General features: G+C 43.6%; 1 protein-coding gene across 1 annotated transcript in view; it reads right to left on the bottom strand.

Moving 5' to 3' along the window:
• Positions 1-16,582, bottom strand: part of GP6 (glycoprotein VI platelet) — a 52,692-nt gene that overhangs the window by 14,358 nt on the left and 21,752 nt on the right. The window contains 10 exon segments of the mRNA XM_024117601.3: positions 672-929; positions 1,066-1,101; positions 4,834-4,897; positions 4,899-4,922; positions 9,718-9,770; positions 9,976-10,013; positions 10,103-10,145; positions 10,240-10,377; positions 15,451-15,486; positions 15,734-15,901. Coding sequence (XP_023973369.1) covers positions 672-929; positions 1,066-1,101; positions 4,834-4,897; positions 4,899-4,922; positions 9,718-9,770; positions 9,976-10,013; positions 10,103-10,145; positions 10,240-10,377; positions 15,451-15,486; positions 15,734-15,767 — 724 coding nt within the window. The 5' untranslated portion in view covers positions 15,768-15,901.

Genomic DNA, 16,582 nt, shown 5'->3' with positions numbered 1-16,582 from the left:
ATATTTTATTTATACAAAAAATAAACAGAATTCACTTTCATTTTACTCTCCTGGCTTTCATGGAAGCCAACTCAATATTTTTTAAAGCCACTTCAGAAAATAATCATTTAATGCATTAGCTAGAAAAGGATAAGCTGAGAACATTTTATTCCAGCAAAAAATAAAAATACAAAGGCATAAACGTGGGACTTGCCTGGCGGCCCGGTGGTTAGGACTCCGCGCTTCCACTGCAGGGGGCACGGGCTGGATCCCTAGCCAGGGAACTAAGCTCCCGCATGCCACACAGTGCAGCCAGTAAAGAAATAAATTTCTTTTTTCAGTGCGTAAATGTGGCTAGAAGGGTACGCATTTTTCCTCCTGTCAGGTTTGGATGTGGCTTGGAATGGCATTCCCGGAATTTGTCTTTACTTAAAATTGCGGTATCGTGTACATCGTGGATGTTTTTGCATTGATTTGGGCTTGTTTGTGGTTTTTTTTAAGCTATCGCATTCACGTATTACTTCTGTGGATTACTGAGTTTTTTGGCACCTAAAGCCAATGCCTCGCTTGCCCCACCCTAATCCCACCCCCTCTGGGACCTTAGATTTACTGTCGTTATAACCCCCACTGTCTGAGCCCAGAACTGAGGCCCGCGAAGCCCTGCGTGGCTGCCACACCCCACGCCCAGTTACCAGTAGCAACCAGGTCCAGCTGGTTGCTGGGGGGAGACCAGGTGGTCCCGCTCTGATAGGAGCAGCGGTAGCGTCCGACGAAGCGTTGTTCCATGGCCGAGATGGAGAGCTCCGCCTGGTCCAAATACTTGCGGGACTTCAGTTCCTCCAGGCGGTACAAGTCCGCGCCTGGAGGGCCCTGGCAGCTGATGGTCACCGGCTTCCCCAGGGGCACAAGGGAGCTGGGCCGGGCCTCGAGGGAGGGCTTGGGCAGTGGGCCTGGAAGGGAAGCAGAGCCTAGCAGAGGTCTAGGCTCTGCTAGCAGAGGTCAGCTTCCAACAGAGCCTCCTCCTGGGCTCTCCCACGCCCTCCTGCCCTCTCGCTGGCTGAACGCAGAAGAGGGATCTGGACTCACCTTTCTGAGCCTGTATCAGCTGCCCCAGACACAGCCCTGAGGAAAGAAAGAAAGGGTCGATCACCAGGGCCTCAGCATGAATCCACACGTCCTGCGCGCTGCGCACCAGGGTGAGAAACTTGCATGCATTGGCTTTCTTTTTTTTTTTTAATTTTTATTTTATGTTGGGGGTATAGTCGATTAACAACGTGTTAGTTTCAGGTATTCGCCTTCTTTAGTCATAATTTTTTTTCAAAGACACACATGCACGTAATTGAAGTGAAAGAAGCCAGCCATAAAAGGCCATGATTGTATGATTCCATTTATATGAAACATCCAGAATGGATCAATCTGTCCACAGACAGTAGGTGGGGGGAAGGGGGGGGTGGCGGGTACCCACCGGGAGGAGGGGGGATTGGGGAGTGATTGTAACGGGTATGAGATCTCCTTTTGGAGTGGTGAAAAGGCCTTGGAACTAGATACACGTGTTGGTTGCACAACACTGTGAGTGGACTACATGTCATTAATGGTAAATTTTATGTGAAGTGTATTATTTTACCACAATTTTTAAAAAGCTGAACACGGATTCCTTGCCGCACCACCCCCCCAGCTCCCTGCAGTACACTTCCCCATTCACCCTGGAAAGAGAAGGGAGCTGGGTGCTAGAAGGGCGTCTCACTTTTTTCCAGTTTCATAGAGACGTAATTGACATATAACATGGTGTACGGGTAACAGTGTTGATTTGAGACATTTTTCTGTTGCAGGACGGTTACCACCATAGTACTAGCTGACACCTCTATCCGGACACATAGTTGCTATTTCTTGTCAGTGGTGAGAACATTGAAGATATTGTCTCTTAGCAACTGTCAAGTATATATTACAGTATTATTAGCTATAATCACCATGCCATATATTAGATCCCGATGTGCTGTCTTGAATTAAATCATAAGTCAAGAGCTCTCAGGGTGCATTAATACTGGATTCCTCCCTATTTTATGCTTTTGGGTTAAATCAATATTCTCCCTATTTTGTGCTTTTGGGTTAAGTCATTATGACTGTGCAAATATTATTCACACCTGAGCGTGATAATGTACCTATATACTTTTTTTCTATTTATTTTCCCTGGGATCAATAATTGTATGGTTTATTTCCATCTGCATAGTGTTCCTTGAACCTATATCTAATTCTTTCCACAATTTTCAATAGCCTTTCCATGTAACTTTACACATCTATCAAACTGCATAATCTATAAATTCCACTTTTTTCCTTGGAGGTGACGTCCCCCCATTTTCTCTTCTAACTGAACTAATTCTTCTCTAGGTTGAATAACTGCCGTTTTTCTCTCAAGCTAAGACTTTTTTTTTTTTAACCGTTTTGCTGAGTTAGCAGCATTATCAGTTTAAGTCTCACTAGGGTTGCTAGATTTAGCAAATAAAAACATGGGACTCCCAGTGAAATTTGAATTTCAGGTAAACAACAAATAATATGCAGCATATATTGCATAGTAGGTCCCATGAGGTCCACGATCAGGTAGATTCAAACACTAGCAGCATAGTTTCGTGGTAAAAAATGTGGATTTGGTGCAAACATTCCTTAGTTTGTATTCGAGCCATAGCTGCGTGACCTTAAACAAGTTACTTCATCCTTCCGGGCCTCAGTTTTCTCACCTGTAAAATGGGAATAATAGTAGGCCCTACTTCATCAGGCTGTTATGGGGATTAAACGAGTAAGTGTCTGTTTAAAAACATAGAATAATGTATCTGTAAGGGCTACATGAGTGTATTTAAAGAATGAATAAATGAATAAGTGAATGAGAGGCGGTCTGTGTTCATAGTATACACTCTTATCCCCGGTAACACCAACTGTTTCCTTCCTCCTTAGCCGCTTGGAGCCTCTGTCCTTTTAGCGATAAAGTTCTTTTGAAGAAATAAGGAAATAATGCACACACGTGCCCAGAATAAAGCTTGATACGGAGAAGGCGGTAAAAACGCAGTAAAAAGGCAATAAAAACTGGACTCCCCAGTCCTGTTAAGGGGAACTCTTACTCCAGCCTTACTGAGGTTAATTGACAAACAGAAATCTTATATATCTAAGTTTTCCAGCATGGTGACTTGTGAAATAATTACCACAATCAAGCTAATTAACACATCCATCACCTCACGTAATGATCTCTTTTTTGTGTGTGAGAAATTTAAAGGTACTCTCTTAGCAAATTTCAAGTATATGCTACGGTATTATTAGCTATGATCATCATTCTATAACATGGCTCCCCAGAAGTTCTTCACCTTATAACTGGAAGTCTGTACCCTTTGACCAACATCTACCTCCCCATTTCCCCCACCCCCATGCCCCAGCCCGTGGCATCTACCAATCTACGCTCTGCTTTTGTGGGCTTTTGAGATTCCATGTATAAGTAAGATCCTGCAGTATTTGTTTTTCTCTATCTGGATTATATCGCTCAGCATAGTACCCTCAAGGTCCGTCCACGTTGTCACAAATAGCAGAATTGTTTGCACCAGTACCATGAGGGGTACTGACAAGCTAAATCTATAATCTAGCCCTGATACCAAATCCACATTAAACAAAATTAAAAATTAAAACACAACAAGGACCAACTGTATAGCACAGGGAACTCTCCTCAATGCTCCGTAATGGCCTGTATGTGAAAAGAATCTGAAAAAAGGTGGATATAGTTATATGTATAGCTGAGTCACTTTGCTGTACGCCTGAAACTAACACAACATTGTCAATCAGCTCTCCTCCAATAAAAATTAACAACAAAAAGCGAAGAGCCAAGGAAATGTTTAAATACTGTGGAATAATATTCAGCTATTTAAAAGAATAAATTAAAACCTGTACATGTCTACTGCTATGTGTCAAAAAGTGAGCAGAATAATGTGTACCATGTTATTTTTATAAGAAAAAACTATGTACGTATGGGTACACATCTGTACTAAAAAATTAAGATAAATGTAGAAGGATAAACCAGTATTGGTTACTGTTGGTGAGTTAAGGGGGGCTTAGAAAAGAATTTATGGTTTTCTTATGTGTCCTCTTACAAGCTGTCAAAAGAAGCATACACTTTTTTTTTTTTTTTTTTTTCCGCGGTACGCGGGCCTCCCTCTGTTGTGGCCTCTCCCGCTGCGGAGCGCAGGCTCCGGACGCGCAGGCGCAGCGGCCACGGCTCACGGGCCCAGCCGCTCCGCGGCACGTGGGATCCTCCCGGACCGGGGCGCGAACCCGGTTCCCCTGCATCGGCAGGCGGACGCGCAACCACTGCGCCACCAGGGAAGCCCAGCATAAACTTTTATAAAGAATCTAATAACAGTTTAATAAAAAAAAAACACACACACACACAACAAGGACCTGCTCTACAGCACAGGGAACTCTACTCAATATTTTGTAATAACCTATAAGAAAAAGAATCTGAAAAAGAACATCTGTCTGTATATATCTAAGTCACTGTGCTGGACACCTGAAACTAACACCACATTGTCAATCAACTCTATTTTAACTAATTAAAACTAAAACAGCATGGAGTAGTGGGAACGTTGCAGCCAACACGGGGAGACCTGTATTTATTTTCTGACTCAGCCACGAATAAACTAGAGTAATTCAGACAAACACCATCTCCCTGGCGTCCGTTTTCCCACCCAAGAGATAAATGAGGTGACCCTTGGCCACCTCCTGCCCTGAAAATTTCCTCTTGCCTCTTGTACCGATACAATTTTTTAAAACTTCGTCTCACAGCCCACTGCCTATCCCTCAGCAGTTTGCAGACTGACTCACCAAGCCAGAAGAAGGCAGCCATGGATGGGGACATGGTTCCTCGGCCTGTCCTGAGCTGTGCAGCCCAGGAGGGAAGCCCTGGGTGCGGGCTGGAGCAGAGATACAGGATGTGATGGGACTGAAGAACGCTCTCCTCCCTTCCCCCATCAGCCTGGCTTTTTCTAATCGAGGCTCATCAAGCTGGAGGCGTCCCCTCAGTAGAATGACTTGCACACAAGTTCCAAGGAGCCTGGCTTATCTCCCGTCACCAGCCCGGAGTCCCAGCGGGTCTGCCTAGTGAGGCATCGTCTGCGTTCTGATACCCCCAGAAGCTCCCTGGCATTCATTAGGGACATGCAGGTCAAGACCACAATGAGACACCACTTCACACCCGCGAGGATGGCTCCATCAAAAAGACAGATGCTAACAAACGTTGGTGAGGGAGGAAACGGAGAAGTTGGAGCCCTCATGCTTTGCTGGCAGGTGTATAAAATGGTGCCTCCACTGTGGAAAACATTTCCTCAAAACGTTCAGCAGTGAATGATTCAGCAACTCCACTTCTGGGTATATACCCAAAAGAACTGACAGCAGGAACTTGGACAGATATTTGTATACCTGCGTTCACAGCAGCGTCATTCACAATCGCCAAAACACGGAAACAACTCAAATGGCCATTGATGGAAGGACAAATACACTGTGGTGTATACGTACCACGGTGGAATATTGTCCAGCCTTTAAAAGGAATGAAATTCTGACACAGGCTACGACCTGGATGAACCTTGAAGTCATTAGGCTGAGTGAAATAATCCAGACCCAAAAGACCACACATTATACGATTCCATTTATATGAGATATCCAGAATAGGCAAATTCATAGAGACAGAAAGTACCCTGGAAGTTATCAGGGGCTGCGGGAAGGGGGAATGGGAAGTTATCCCACCAGTTTAGATCTCTACCGGGGTAAAATGCACGGAAACTTTGGTGAGTGTTTTGAACAGGTGCTGACACGTAATGCCATCTGACAGATCTCTCTGCAGCAGAACCGTCTCAGGGAACTTCTCTTTGGAGCCGTGATGTCTGAGGTAATGCCTGATGGTAAGAAATATCCACAGAGGAAAGGCAGCACATTCATCCTGCCCTAAGGTCTTGATGAAATAAACAGCTTGGCATTTTCATGTAACCAGAAAATGACTGGTGTAGCTGGACTTAAGTGAGAAGAAAATTAAGACTGAAGAGATGATAGGGGTCAGATCAGGATGGCCCAACTTTAGCAGGTGATTCTTTTCCTTTTAATTATCTTTTATTTCTCCTAGTTGAAGGATAGTTAATTTACAGTGTTGTATTAGTTTCACTTGTACACACAGCAATTGTCATACATACATACATATACTTGTGTATTCTTACATGTATAAATACATGTATGTATGTAGACATATGTAGGTATGTATATGCTTTTTCATATTCTTTTCCCTTATAGGTTATTACAAGATAGTGAGTATAGTTCCCTGTGCTATACAGTAGATCCTTGTTGTTTACCTATTTTACATATAAGTAGTGTGTATCTGTTAATCCCAAACTCTTATCTCCCCACCACCACCCGCGACCCGCTTTGGTAACCATAAGTTTCTCTGTGGGTCTGTTTCTGTTTTGTAAATGAGTTCATTTGGACCAGGTGACTCTGCCGGAGTAAGGGAGGTCCGTCCTGTGTATTAATAGGGCTAGCAGCATCCCTGGTCTCCATCCACTAGATGCCACAAGCACTATGCCCCCTCCAGCTGTGACAGCCAAAAACGTCTCCAGACATTGCCGGATGTCCCCCGGGGGGAACAGAATCACCCCCAGTTGAGAACCGTTGGGTTACATCATTCAGGGACTTAAAGGGCAAGATAAACTTGGATGCACAAATATCTCTTTATAATACTCCCCACTTTTCAAGCATTCCCTCATTTGATCCTCACGCAAGCCTGAGAAACGGGTTCCGCTTTAGTCCCATTCTGGTGAGAAAACTTGAGCTTAGAAGAAAATGTGCTTTTCTAGGTGAAGCTTGGGTGCTGGGAGCCAAATAAATCATTTTCCTCTGGGTTTAGCACTTGTTCACATGGATCTAGGCAGAGTCTCTCCCTTGTTTACTTAATGTATGCCCTTTAGTTCTCATTTCTTTTCTCCATCTCCAAGGAACAACTCTACAATATCTCATGTGAATTAGTTCATTTCTGCAAAACGTGATTTCGTACCGTGCAAAATGTATACTGTATTGTAAATTGTGCAGTGCCGTGGAAGTCATTCGTCTTTCCATCGCCCACAGAGATTTCACAGTCCATTCACAGATCTGTAGAGTATTGATTTGCTTCCAACACATTTATCCCGCCACTGTACCAATAACAGACAGCCACATCATATCCAAATATCTCCAAGATAAACAATTCTGAGCTAAATATCAGTCTACATGTGCCTCTGTGGACATATGTGAAATGTCCTTAAAATATGCACCCAACAGCAAATGCCAGCTCTTACGTGTATCTTTCATTTACTCCCTGCCACACGGAACGCTGCATTCGCCGCACCAGCGTCTTCCCCCACAGCAGTGCAAGAGGATCCCCATACCTCCCCAATGCCCCCAACAGGTGGGGTTACCCAGTCTGGGACTGACAGGTACGCACTGCTACATTTAAAATGGATCACCAACAAGGACCTAGTGTACCGCACAAGGAACTCTGCTCAGTACTCTGTGACAACCTAAACGGGAGAAGAATTTGAAAAAGAATAGATGCATGTCTATGTATAACTGAATCACTTTGCTGTACGCCTGGAACTAACACAACGTTGTTAATCAACTGTACTCCAATATAAAATAAAAAGTTTAAGAAAATGTGGGATTACCCAGCCTTCTAATCTTTGCCAGTCCGGTGGTATATTAGCTTGCTAGGGCTGCCATAACAAAGTATCACAAACTGGGTTGCTTAAACAATAGAAATGTATTGTGTCATGGTTCTGGAATGCAGAAGTCTGAGGTCAAGATACTGGCAGACTTCCTTCTGAGAAGTGCGGGGTGGAGGTCGGGGCAGAGTCGGGGTGACGTGGTGCGTGCCTCTCTCCTAGCTTCTAGCGACTTGCTGGCAATCTTTGGTGTCCCTTGTCTTATACTTTTTAATTTTTACCTTTTTATTAATTTTTAATGGAAGCATAGTTGATTGAAGATGTGTTAGTTTCTGGTGTACAGAAAAATGACTCAGTCATACATATATACATTCTTTTTTATATATTAATATTAATAAATATTAATAATAAATAATAATATTAATAAATATTAAACTCAGTCATACATATATAAATTCTTTTTTATATATTAATTAATATTAATAAATATTAATAATAAATAATAATATTAATAAATATTAATTTATCTGCATCATTCCCTTCCCCAAGAGTAACCCTTCTGTAGTTGAATTATTGCAATTTGGTTCCTTTACAAAGAACATTTCCTTGTTCATTTTTTGATGCTCTGAAGGCTTCAGCTCTCACAAACTCCTAGAACGTTAGACTGAAACGCCATTAGGAACTGCCCCCTTGCCCAACTGTTTTGTCACGTGGCATGCAGGATCTTAGTTCAACGACCAGGGATCCAACCCGTGCCCCCTGCAGTGGAAGTGCCAAGTCTTAACCACTGGACTGCCAGAAAAGGCCCTCCTCCTTGCCCAATTTGACTCTTACTTCTTTTCGTAAATTTATTTATTTTATTTATTTATTTATTTTTGGCTGCGTTGGGTCTTTGTTTCTCACACGAGCTTTCTCTAGTTGTGGCGAGTGGGGGGGGCTACCCTTCCTTGCGGTGCGCGGGCTTCTCATTGCGGTGGCTTCTCTTGTTGCGGAGCACAGGCTCCAGGCACGTGGGCTTCCGTAGTTGTGGCACGTGGGCTCAGTAGTCGCGGCTCACAGGCTCTAGAGCGCAGGCTCAGTAGTGGTGGCGCACAGGTTTAGATGCTCCGTGGCACGTGGGCTCTTCCCAGACCAGGGCTCGAACCCAAGTCCCCTGCAATTGGCAGGCGGATTCTTAACCACTGCGCCACCAGGGAAGCCCGACTCTTACTTCTTGGCTTCTCCTTGCATTTGGTACCAGTGAGTTCTCCTTAAACGGGCTTGGACAACTGTTCCTGCGCAGTGACCCAACTCGTCCTTAATGCCTGCTCCCTCTCTGCTTGCTGAGGGCCACATCATGTGATTTGCCTCTCTCAGTAGACCATGAGCTCCTTAAGACCAGAAGCTATGCCAAGTGAAGGGTAAATTGGAGTTTTTGTCCTGTTTTTGCAATCGTTCTCTTTGACATTGATATGAAGTAAAAACCAATATGCAAAATAGAAGGAAAAAAAAAAAGACCAGAAGCTATATCTTACTAATATGTATATCGTCAGCACAGGTCCAGAGAAAGAGTCAACTTCTGTGAACATCTGTTAAATGAGCAAACGAGCGGGTAAATACACAAGGAACCAGGAATCCGCTGAGAGATATGGGATGCGTCCCAGAATTTCTTTATGGTTGACAAGGCTTCTCTCTTCTTGAGTCTTTGCGGGGGCTCCAAGATGATGAGTGGCATGGGTACATGAGTAGGACAACCCACGAAGCCCCGTGTTCCTTAAGGGGCACTTGAACCCTGGAGTCCACACAGCCAATTCTGGCTCTGCTCTCTGGACAGGTGAAGGTGGCATACACACAGGGCTATTCTGAGGAATCCTCAGTGGCGCAGGACGGGAGTGAATCCCCGCTCCCTGTTAAGGGGGTCCTGGGGTAGCTGAGCACAAGACTCCGCAGACTCCGGTGGGTCTTCCCCTGTGTGGACCTGCCAGCACGAAGACACAAAGTGAGGGGAGAACACCTGGGGCAGGAAGCAGGGGAAGGAGGGAAGACTCACATGCATGTCCATTGGTCCATCCTCCTCAGGCGGGAGAGCCACTGAGACATCATCTGCAAGAGAAGAGGAGAGGACAGGCTTCCAGGAAGAGCCTTCAGATTACCCAGTCTTGCCATCTATATTTCAGAGATGGATGACCGAAATCGGGGAAGGGCAGTGACGTCACACCCAGTGAGGTCTGCCCCAGCCTTCTCGGCTTCTTCTAGAATGCCTTCTATCTTCCCCACCCTGGCTACCCCTACTTCTCACTCCTCTTACGTTGATTTTCTTCCTGGAAGTCCATGTCTGGGCTGGAGCTAAGGGAAAGGGGATAGATGCATTAAGGTAGGTCTGCGAAGTGAGACAGACACAGCATTTTCTATTGGGGGAGTCCAAATTTTCCTACCTGTTACCATTCGCTTGGCTCTTGGTGTCACCCTCAGTGGCTCCTACAGAGAGTCAGTGATCAGAGTCCTGGTAGGGGACCCACAAAGCCCCTCCCCACACTCCTCCCAGGTTAACCCTTCCCCCTCCAGGACGTACTGTTTTTGGCTCGACACCAGCACCGGCAGAGGAGAAAGATAAGGAGGAAGAGGAAAGGCAGAATGCTGATGACTGAAGACACAGTCACAATGGCAAGGTATTCCTCTCCAGGAGGATTTAGGTAGACTTCAGGTAGATCTAGGAATTAGTAAACAGTAAAGATCTGTTATTGATCTCCTCTTGGATTAATTCATCCATTCAATAAATATTTATTGTGTGTCTTCCATATATGAGGCAAGTTATTGGATGTTTTGGAAACTGTAGTGAACCTACCCAATAACAGAGTCTAGACGTGTGAACCAATACACAGAAGCTGTTACTCGTATTATATGATAAAACTATCTACCCTGCATTATAAGAGAGATTTCTTTGGGAGATGATCCCTGAAGGATAAGAAACACATAGTTCTCCGAAGTGCAAGAAGAACTGCCTTCCAGGAACGGGGAACAACATATGCAAACTCAGAGGTGAGAAGGAGTTTTGTGTGACCCACACACAGAAAGGACAAATGGTACATAATGTGAAAAGTGGCTCTTGGTAAAGACAGAAAGGTCAGGAGATAACAGCAAAGGTCCAAAACATTGGAAGCTGAGGAGAAGAGTCTGGATTTAAGTCTAAATGTAATAATGACCCACAAAGGGATTAACAAGCAGTGAGCTTGTAATTTTTTTAATTACTATATTTCTGGTGTGATAAATGGATTTAAGGGGCCAGGTGGAAAGTGGAGGGACAATTAGGGAACATGCTACAGGCAGCTACATGACAAATGATCACGTAATGACAATGTGGTGGTGATAAAAGAAAAAAGGGAATGGATTTGAGGAGTTTTTGAGGATAGAAATGATGAGCTTTGAGATTTAGAGATGGAGCAGATGGGCATTGAGAGCAAAAGAGGGGCATCATATATCATTCTCAATGAACTGATCATTGGAGAGGATGGATGGCATCTATTGAGATGGGAAGACCAATATAAGGAGGAGGTTCTGAGATTTGTTGAGAGTTCTGCTGAGATTCTCATTAGGTGTCTGAGTAGATGTCAAAGATTCCATTGGATAAGAAATTCACAGGAGCATTTTTGACTGGAGTGAGTGATAACTTTGATAGCCATTAGCAGATACTGGACAACTGAAGCAGATCATCTTTAATCTACCCATTTTAATCCAATGTTAGTCTTCCCTGTCAACTTAAGAACAAACATCATTGCTTGGTATTATAAAAACTCTCAGCAAAGGGGGCTCTATTAGAGGGAACATATATACTTCAACATAAAGACCATATAAGACAAACCTACAGCCAACATCATACTCAACAGTGAAAAGCCAAAAGCATTTCCTCTGAAATCAGAAATAAAGACCTGGATATCCATTCTCACCACTTTTATTCACATAGTATTGGAAGTCCTAGATACAGCAATCAGACAAGAAAAATAAGCAAAAGTCATTTGAATTGTAAAGGAGACGTGAAGCTCCCTGTTTGCAGTTGACATGATACCATACATTAAAAAAATCCTAGACACCACCAAACTAATACTAGAGCTCATCAATGAATTCGGTAACGTTGTAGGATGTAAAATTAATATACAGAAATTCTGTTGCATTTCTATACACTAACAACAAAATATCAGAAAGAGAAATTAAGGAAACAAGCCCATCTACCATTACATCAAAAAGAATAAAATACCTAGAAATAAACCTACCTAAGGAGATAAAAGACCTGTACTCAGAAAACTATAAGACATTGATGAAAGAAATTGAAGATGACACAGAGAGAAAAATACACCATGTTTATGGATTGGAAAAATTAACACTGTTAAAATAGCCATACTACCTAAGGCAATCCACAGATTCAATGCAATCCCTATTAAAATACCAATGGCATTTTTCACAGAACTAGAACAAATAATTTTAAAATTCTTATGAAAACACAAAAGACCTCAAATAGTCAAAACAATCTTGAGAAAGAAGAATAGAGCTGGATTTACCACACTCCCCACTTCAGTCTATACTACAAAGCTACAATAATCAAAACAGTATGGTACTGGCATAAAAGCAGACATATAGATCAATGGAACAGGATAGAAAGCCCAGAAATAAACCCACTTAATCTGCAACAAAGAAGGCAAGAATATACAATGAAGAAAAGACAGTCTTTTGAATAAGTGGTGCTGGGAAAACCAGGCAGCTACATGTAAAAGAACGAAGTTACAACATTCTCTAACACCACATATAAAAATAAACTCAAAATGGATTAAAGACCTACATGTAAGCTTGGAAACCATAAAATTCCTAGAATAAAATATAGGCAGAACACTCTTTGACATAAATTATAGCAATATTTTTTAATCTATCTCCCCAAAGCAAAGGGGAAAAAAACCAAAAATAAACACATGGGACTTAATTAAACGTAAAAGCTTTTGCACAGCAAAAGAAAACACTGACAAAATGAAAAGACAGGGATTTCCCTGGTGGTCCAGTGGTTAAGAATCTGCCTTCCAATGCAGGGGACTTGGGTTCGATCCCTGGTCGGGGAATTAAGATCCCACATGCTGTGGGGCAACTAAGGCCTCACACCACAACTACTGAGTCCACACACCACAACTAGAGAGCCCGCATGCCACAACTACAGAGCCCATGCGCTCTGGAGCCCGTGCAACACAACTACACAGTCCACGTGTTCTGGAGCCTGCGCACCACAACTAGAGAGAAGCCTGCGTGCCACATCAAAGAGCCTGTGGGCCACAACAAGAGATCCCACGTGCCGCAACTAAGACCCGATGCAGCCAAAAATAAATAAATAAATAAAGATTTTTTAAAAAGGAAAACACAACCTACTGAATAGGAGAAAATATTTGCAAATGATATGACCAACAAGGGGTTAGTACCCAAAATATGTAAACAGCTTATACAAAGCACCAGCAAAAAAGCCCAAACAACCTGATTTAAAATGAGCAGAAGAACTGAATAGACATTTTTCCAAAGAAGACACACAGATGGCCACAGGCACATGAAAAGATGCTCAATATCATTAATCATCAGAGAAATGCAAATTAAAACCACAACGAGGGACTTCCCTGGTGGCGCAGTGGTTAAGAATCCGCCTGCTAATGCAGGGGACACAGGTTCGAGCCCCGGTCCGGGAAGATCCCACATGCCGTGGAGCAACTAAGCCCGTGCGCCACAACTACCGAGACTGCGCTCTAGAGCCCGCGAGCCACTACTGAGCCCACGAGCCACAGCTACTGAAGCCCATGCACCTAGAGCCCGTGCTCCGCAACAAGAGAAGCCACTGCAATGGGAAGCCCGCGCACAGCAACAAAGAGAAGCCCTCGCTTGCTGCAAGTAGAGAAAGCCCCCGCACAGCAATGAAGACCCAATGCGGCCAAAAATAAATTAATTAATTAATTTAAAAAAAAACACACAACGAGACATTCTCTCACACCAGTCGGTATGGCTATCATCAAAAAGACCACAAATAACAAGTGTTGGCAAGGATGTGGAGAAAAGGGAACCCTCCTACACTGTTGGTGGGAATGTAAATTGGAGCAGCCACTGTGGAAAACAGTATGGAGACTTCTCAAAAAACTAAAAATAGAACTACCACTCCTGGGTACACATTCGAAAAAAAATGAAAACACAAATTCTAAAAGATACATGCACCCCAATGTTCCTAGCAGTACTATTTACAATAGCCAAGACAGAGAAGCAATCCTAATTGTCCATCAGTAAATGAATAGATAAAGAAGAGGTGACGTATAGGTATACACAGTGGCATACTAGTCATTAAAAAAAATCTTGCCATTTGTGACCACATGGGTGGATCTGGAGGGTATTCTGCTAAGTGAAATAAGTCAGAGAAAAGACAAATACTATACACTCTCACTTATATGTGGAATCTAAACAACAAAACAAACAAACAGAATGAAAACAGAGTCACAGAACCAGAGAGAAATGAACAGGTGGCTGCCAAAATAACTGAAGGGGCTTAAGAAGTACAAACCTTAAGTTATCTAATAAATAAATTACAGGGATGAAATATACAGCATAGGGAATGTGGTCAATAATAATGTAATAATAACTTTATACGGGAACAGATGGTGACTGGGCTTACTGTGGTGATCATTTCATAATGTGTATAAATGTCAAATCATTATGGGGCACACCTGAAATTAATATAATATTGTACTTCAATTAGACTTTAATCAATTTATTAAAAACCTATGCCAAACACATAGTACAATGTCAAGGTCACATCCAGGGCTCAATATATCTGGAATACGAAAAAATTAACTTCCCTCTTGGTGGAGTTAATAAGATTAAAATGAGATCATATACACAAAAGCTGAGAATAGCCCTTGGCAATGGGAAAAGCTCAATAAATGTTATCTAGCAATTGTTAACATTATATGCAATGACCCCTAATCTGAACAAAATGTTGTTGTCTGAGCTTGACATGCATTGTATCTTAACTGATGCAACACCATTCTTCTTCTCTTTTTTTTTTTTTTTTTTTTGGCCATGCCCCGTGGCCTGCGGGATCTTAGTTCCCCAACCAGGGATTGAACCCGGGCCATGGCAGCGAAATCGCCAAGTCCTAACCACTGGACCCCCAGGGAACTCCCGTTATTTCATTTTAGAAAGGAGGAACTTCAGACCCAAATGCAGGAAACTGCTTGCAAAATGCCCCAGAACCAGTAAATGTTGAGGTTTCATTTGACTGCAAGTCTGTCTCCTGAGCAAGGGTACCTTCCTTGTGAAGAAAACTTCCATAGATGAGGGAGACGGCAGCAGGTGAGGTGACGGCAAATGGAAAGGACACACAACACACCCAACGGGGGATGGCCCCATACCCACAGGGGGATCTGGCGCCCGTACAAATGTCCCCAGTTCTCTGTGTCTGCGTTGTGAAATGTCGAGCTCAACTGTGCTCCCTTTCTGCACTGTTTGAAAACGTGGGCATTCCCTTCTTGACTCATCTGTGCTGAGGGGAACAGCAGGGGATTGGGAAGCTTTCTAGAGAAGGGGAGAGGTTTTCCACCAAAGGTTGGTATAATGGTGAAGAATTAAAACATAAGAAATAAATAATACGACGAGTGGATGAAGAGATGGTGCAGGTCAAAGGCTGGGATTCTCTCAAGGCTACTCAAGCTCATCCCTCGTTCCACTCAGAGCCCAGTTCAGAGTTCTCTAGGCAGAAAAGGTAGAAAACACTCACCCGTTTGTGCCCGAATCCTCTGATCCCAGCAAAACACTAAAAGAGAGGAAGACGTGGTAAGAGATGTCTCCCAATAATACAGTGATTCCCAAACACCTGAGCTCAGGGCATCACATCTAGACCAAACAGAAGAAAAGTGGCCCTATGGGTGATCTCTCTGTAAGTCACTGGCCCCAGGACCTCATAAAGGAAGAGTCCCACAAGAGGAACCCAGGTTATAAACCTCTTATCTACGTCCTCTTCCCTCACCAGCCTCCCACACAACTTCCCTTGCCTCACTCACCAAGTGCAAGCAGAAAAATGACCCCCAGGGACATGGCAGTGCCTAAGCCCACAGCTCCACACCGTGCAGCACAGCCAACTGGGCAGCAAATCTTCGCAGCAGGACACACCCGTGGATGGAACAGCCTGGGGCTTTAAACCCCTTGCCGAAGAGGGACAACATCCCCTGCTAAACAAAAAGGGGAACCGCTCCTTGTGCAAGACTAAGGCTTTGCCTCTCAACCTTCCACCGTATCACCCCGCTGGGCATGAGTACTCTGTGGGTTTCCTGCTCTGATCTTACAGCCACACAGACGTGGGAGATTTGTGCCACGCTCTCCACAATGATTTGTTTATCTACCACAGAAGAATTGAAGGAAGCTTTCCCCACCCCCACCCCCAAAAAATGAGGTGAAATGTAGTTCGAAAAGACGGAATCTAATATATGAAACTATCAGGGATGGTGTTGCAGACATAAATCAAACTGGAGAATTCGGTGGAGAGCAACGTGGGTCCAGGGGAGATGCCTGGAAGACCAGTTCTTTTGTAGGGTATGGATTCTCTGTAGTAACAGTGGGCATGAAAAGGTTCAACTGAGAGTACATTTTTCCGGAACGGCTGCATCCCAAGGTTTGTGTCCTGACCAGAAATCTCTGATGGGGGCACTAATGTCAACTCACCAGAAATGAGTGTTTTAACTTGCTTGAGATGATCAATGACCTTCCTTTAATCTGAGAAATATGTAAATTCCTGAATATTTGATGTCTTATATAGGCTTTTTAAAAAATATTTATTTATTTATTTTTGGCTGCGTTGGGTCTTCGTTGCTGCACGCAGCCTTTCTCTAGTTGCGGCGAGTGGGGGGCTGCTC

This window comes from Physeter macrocephalus, chromosome 17, assembly GCF_002837175.3.
Source record: "Physeter macrocephalus isolate SW-GA chromosome 17, ASM283717v5, whole genome shotgun sequence".
Taxonomy (NCBI): Eukaryota; Metazoa; Chordata; class Mammalia; order Artiodactyla; family Physeteridae; genus Physeter; species Physeter macrocephalus.
This window is presented reverse-complemented; position numbering and strand designations above follow the sequence as displayed.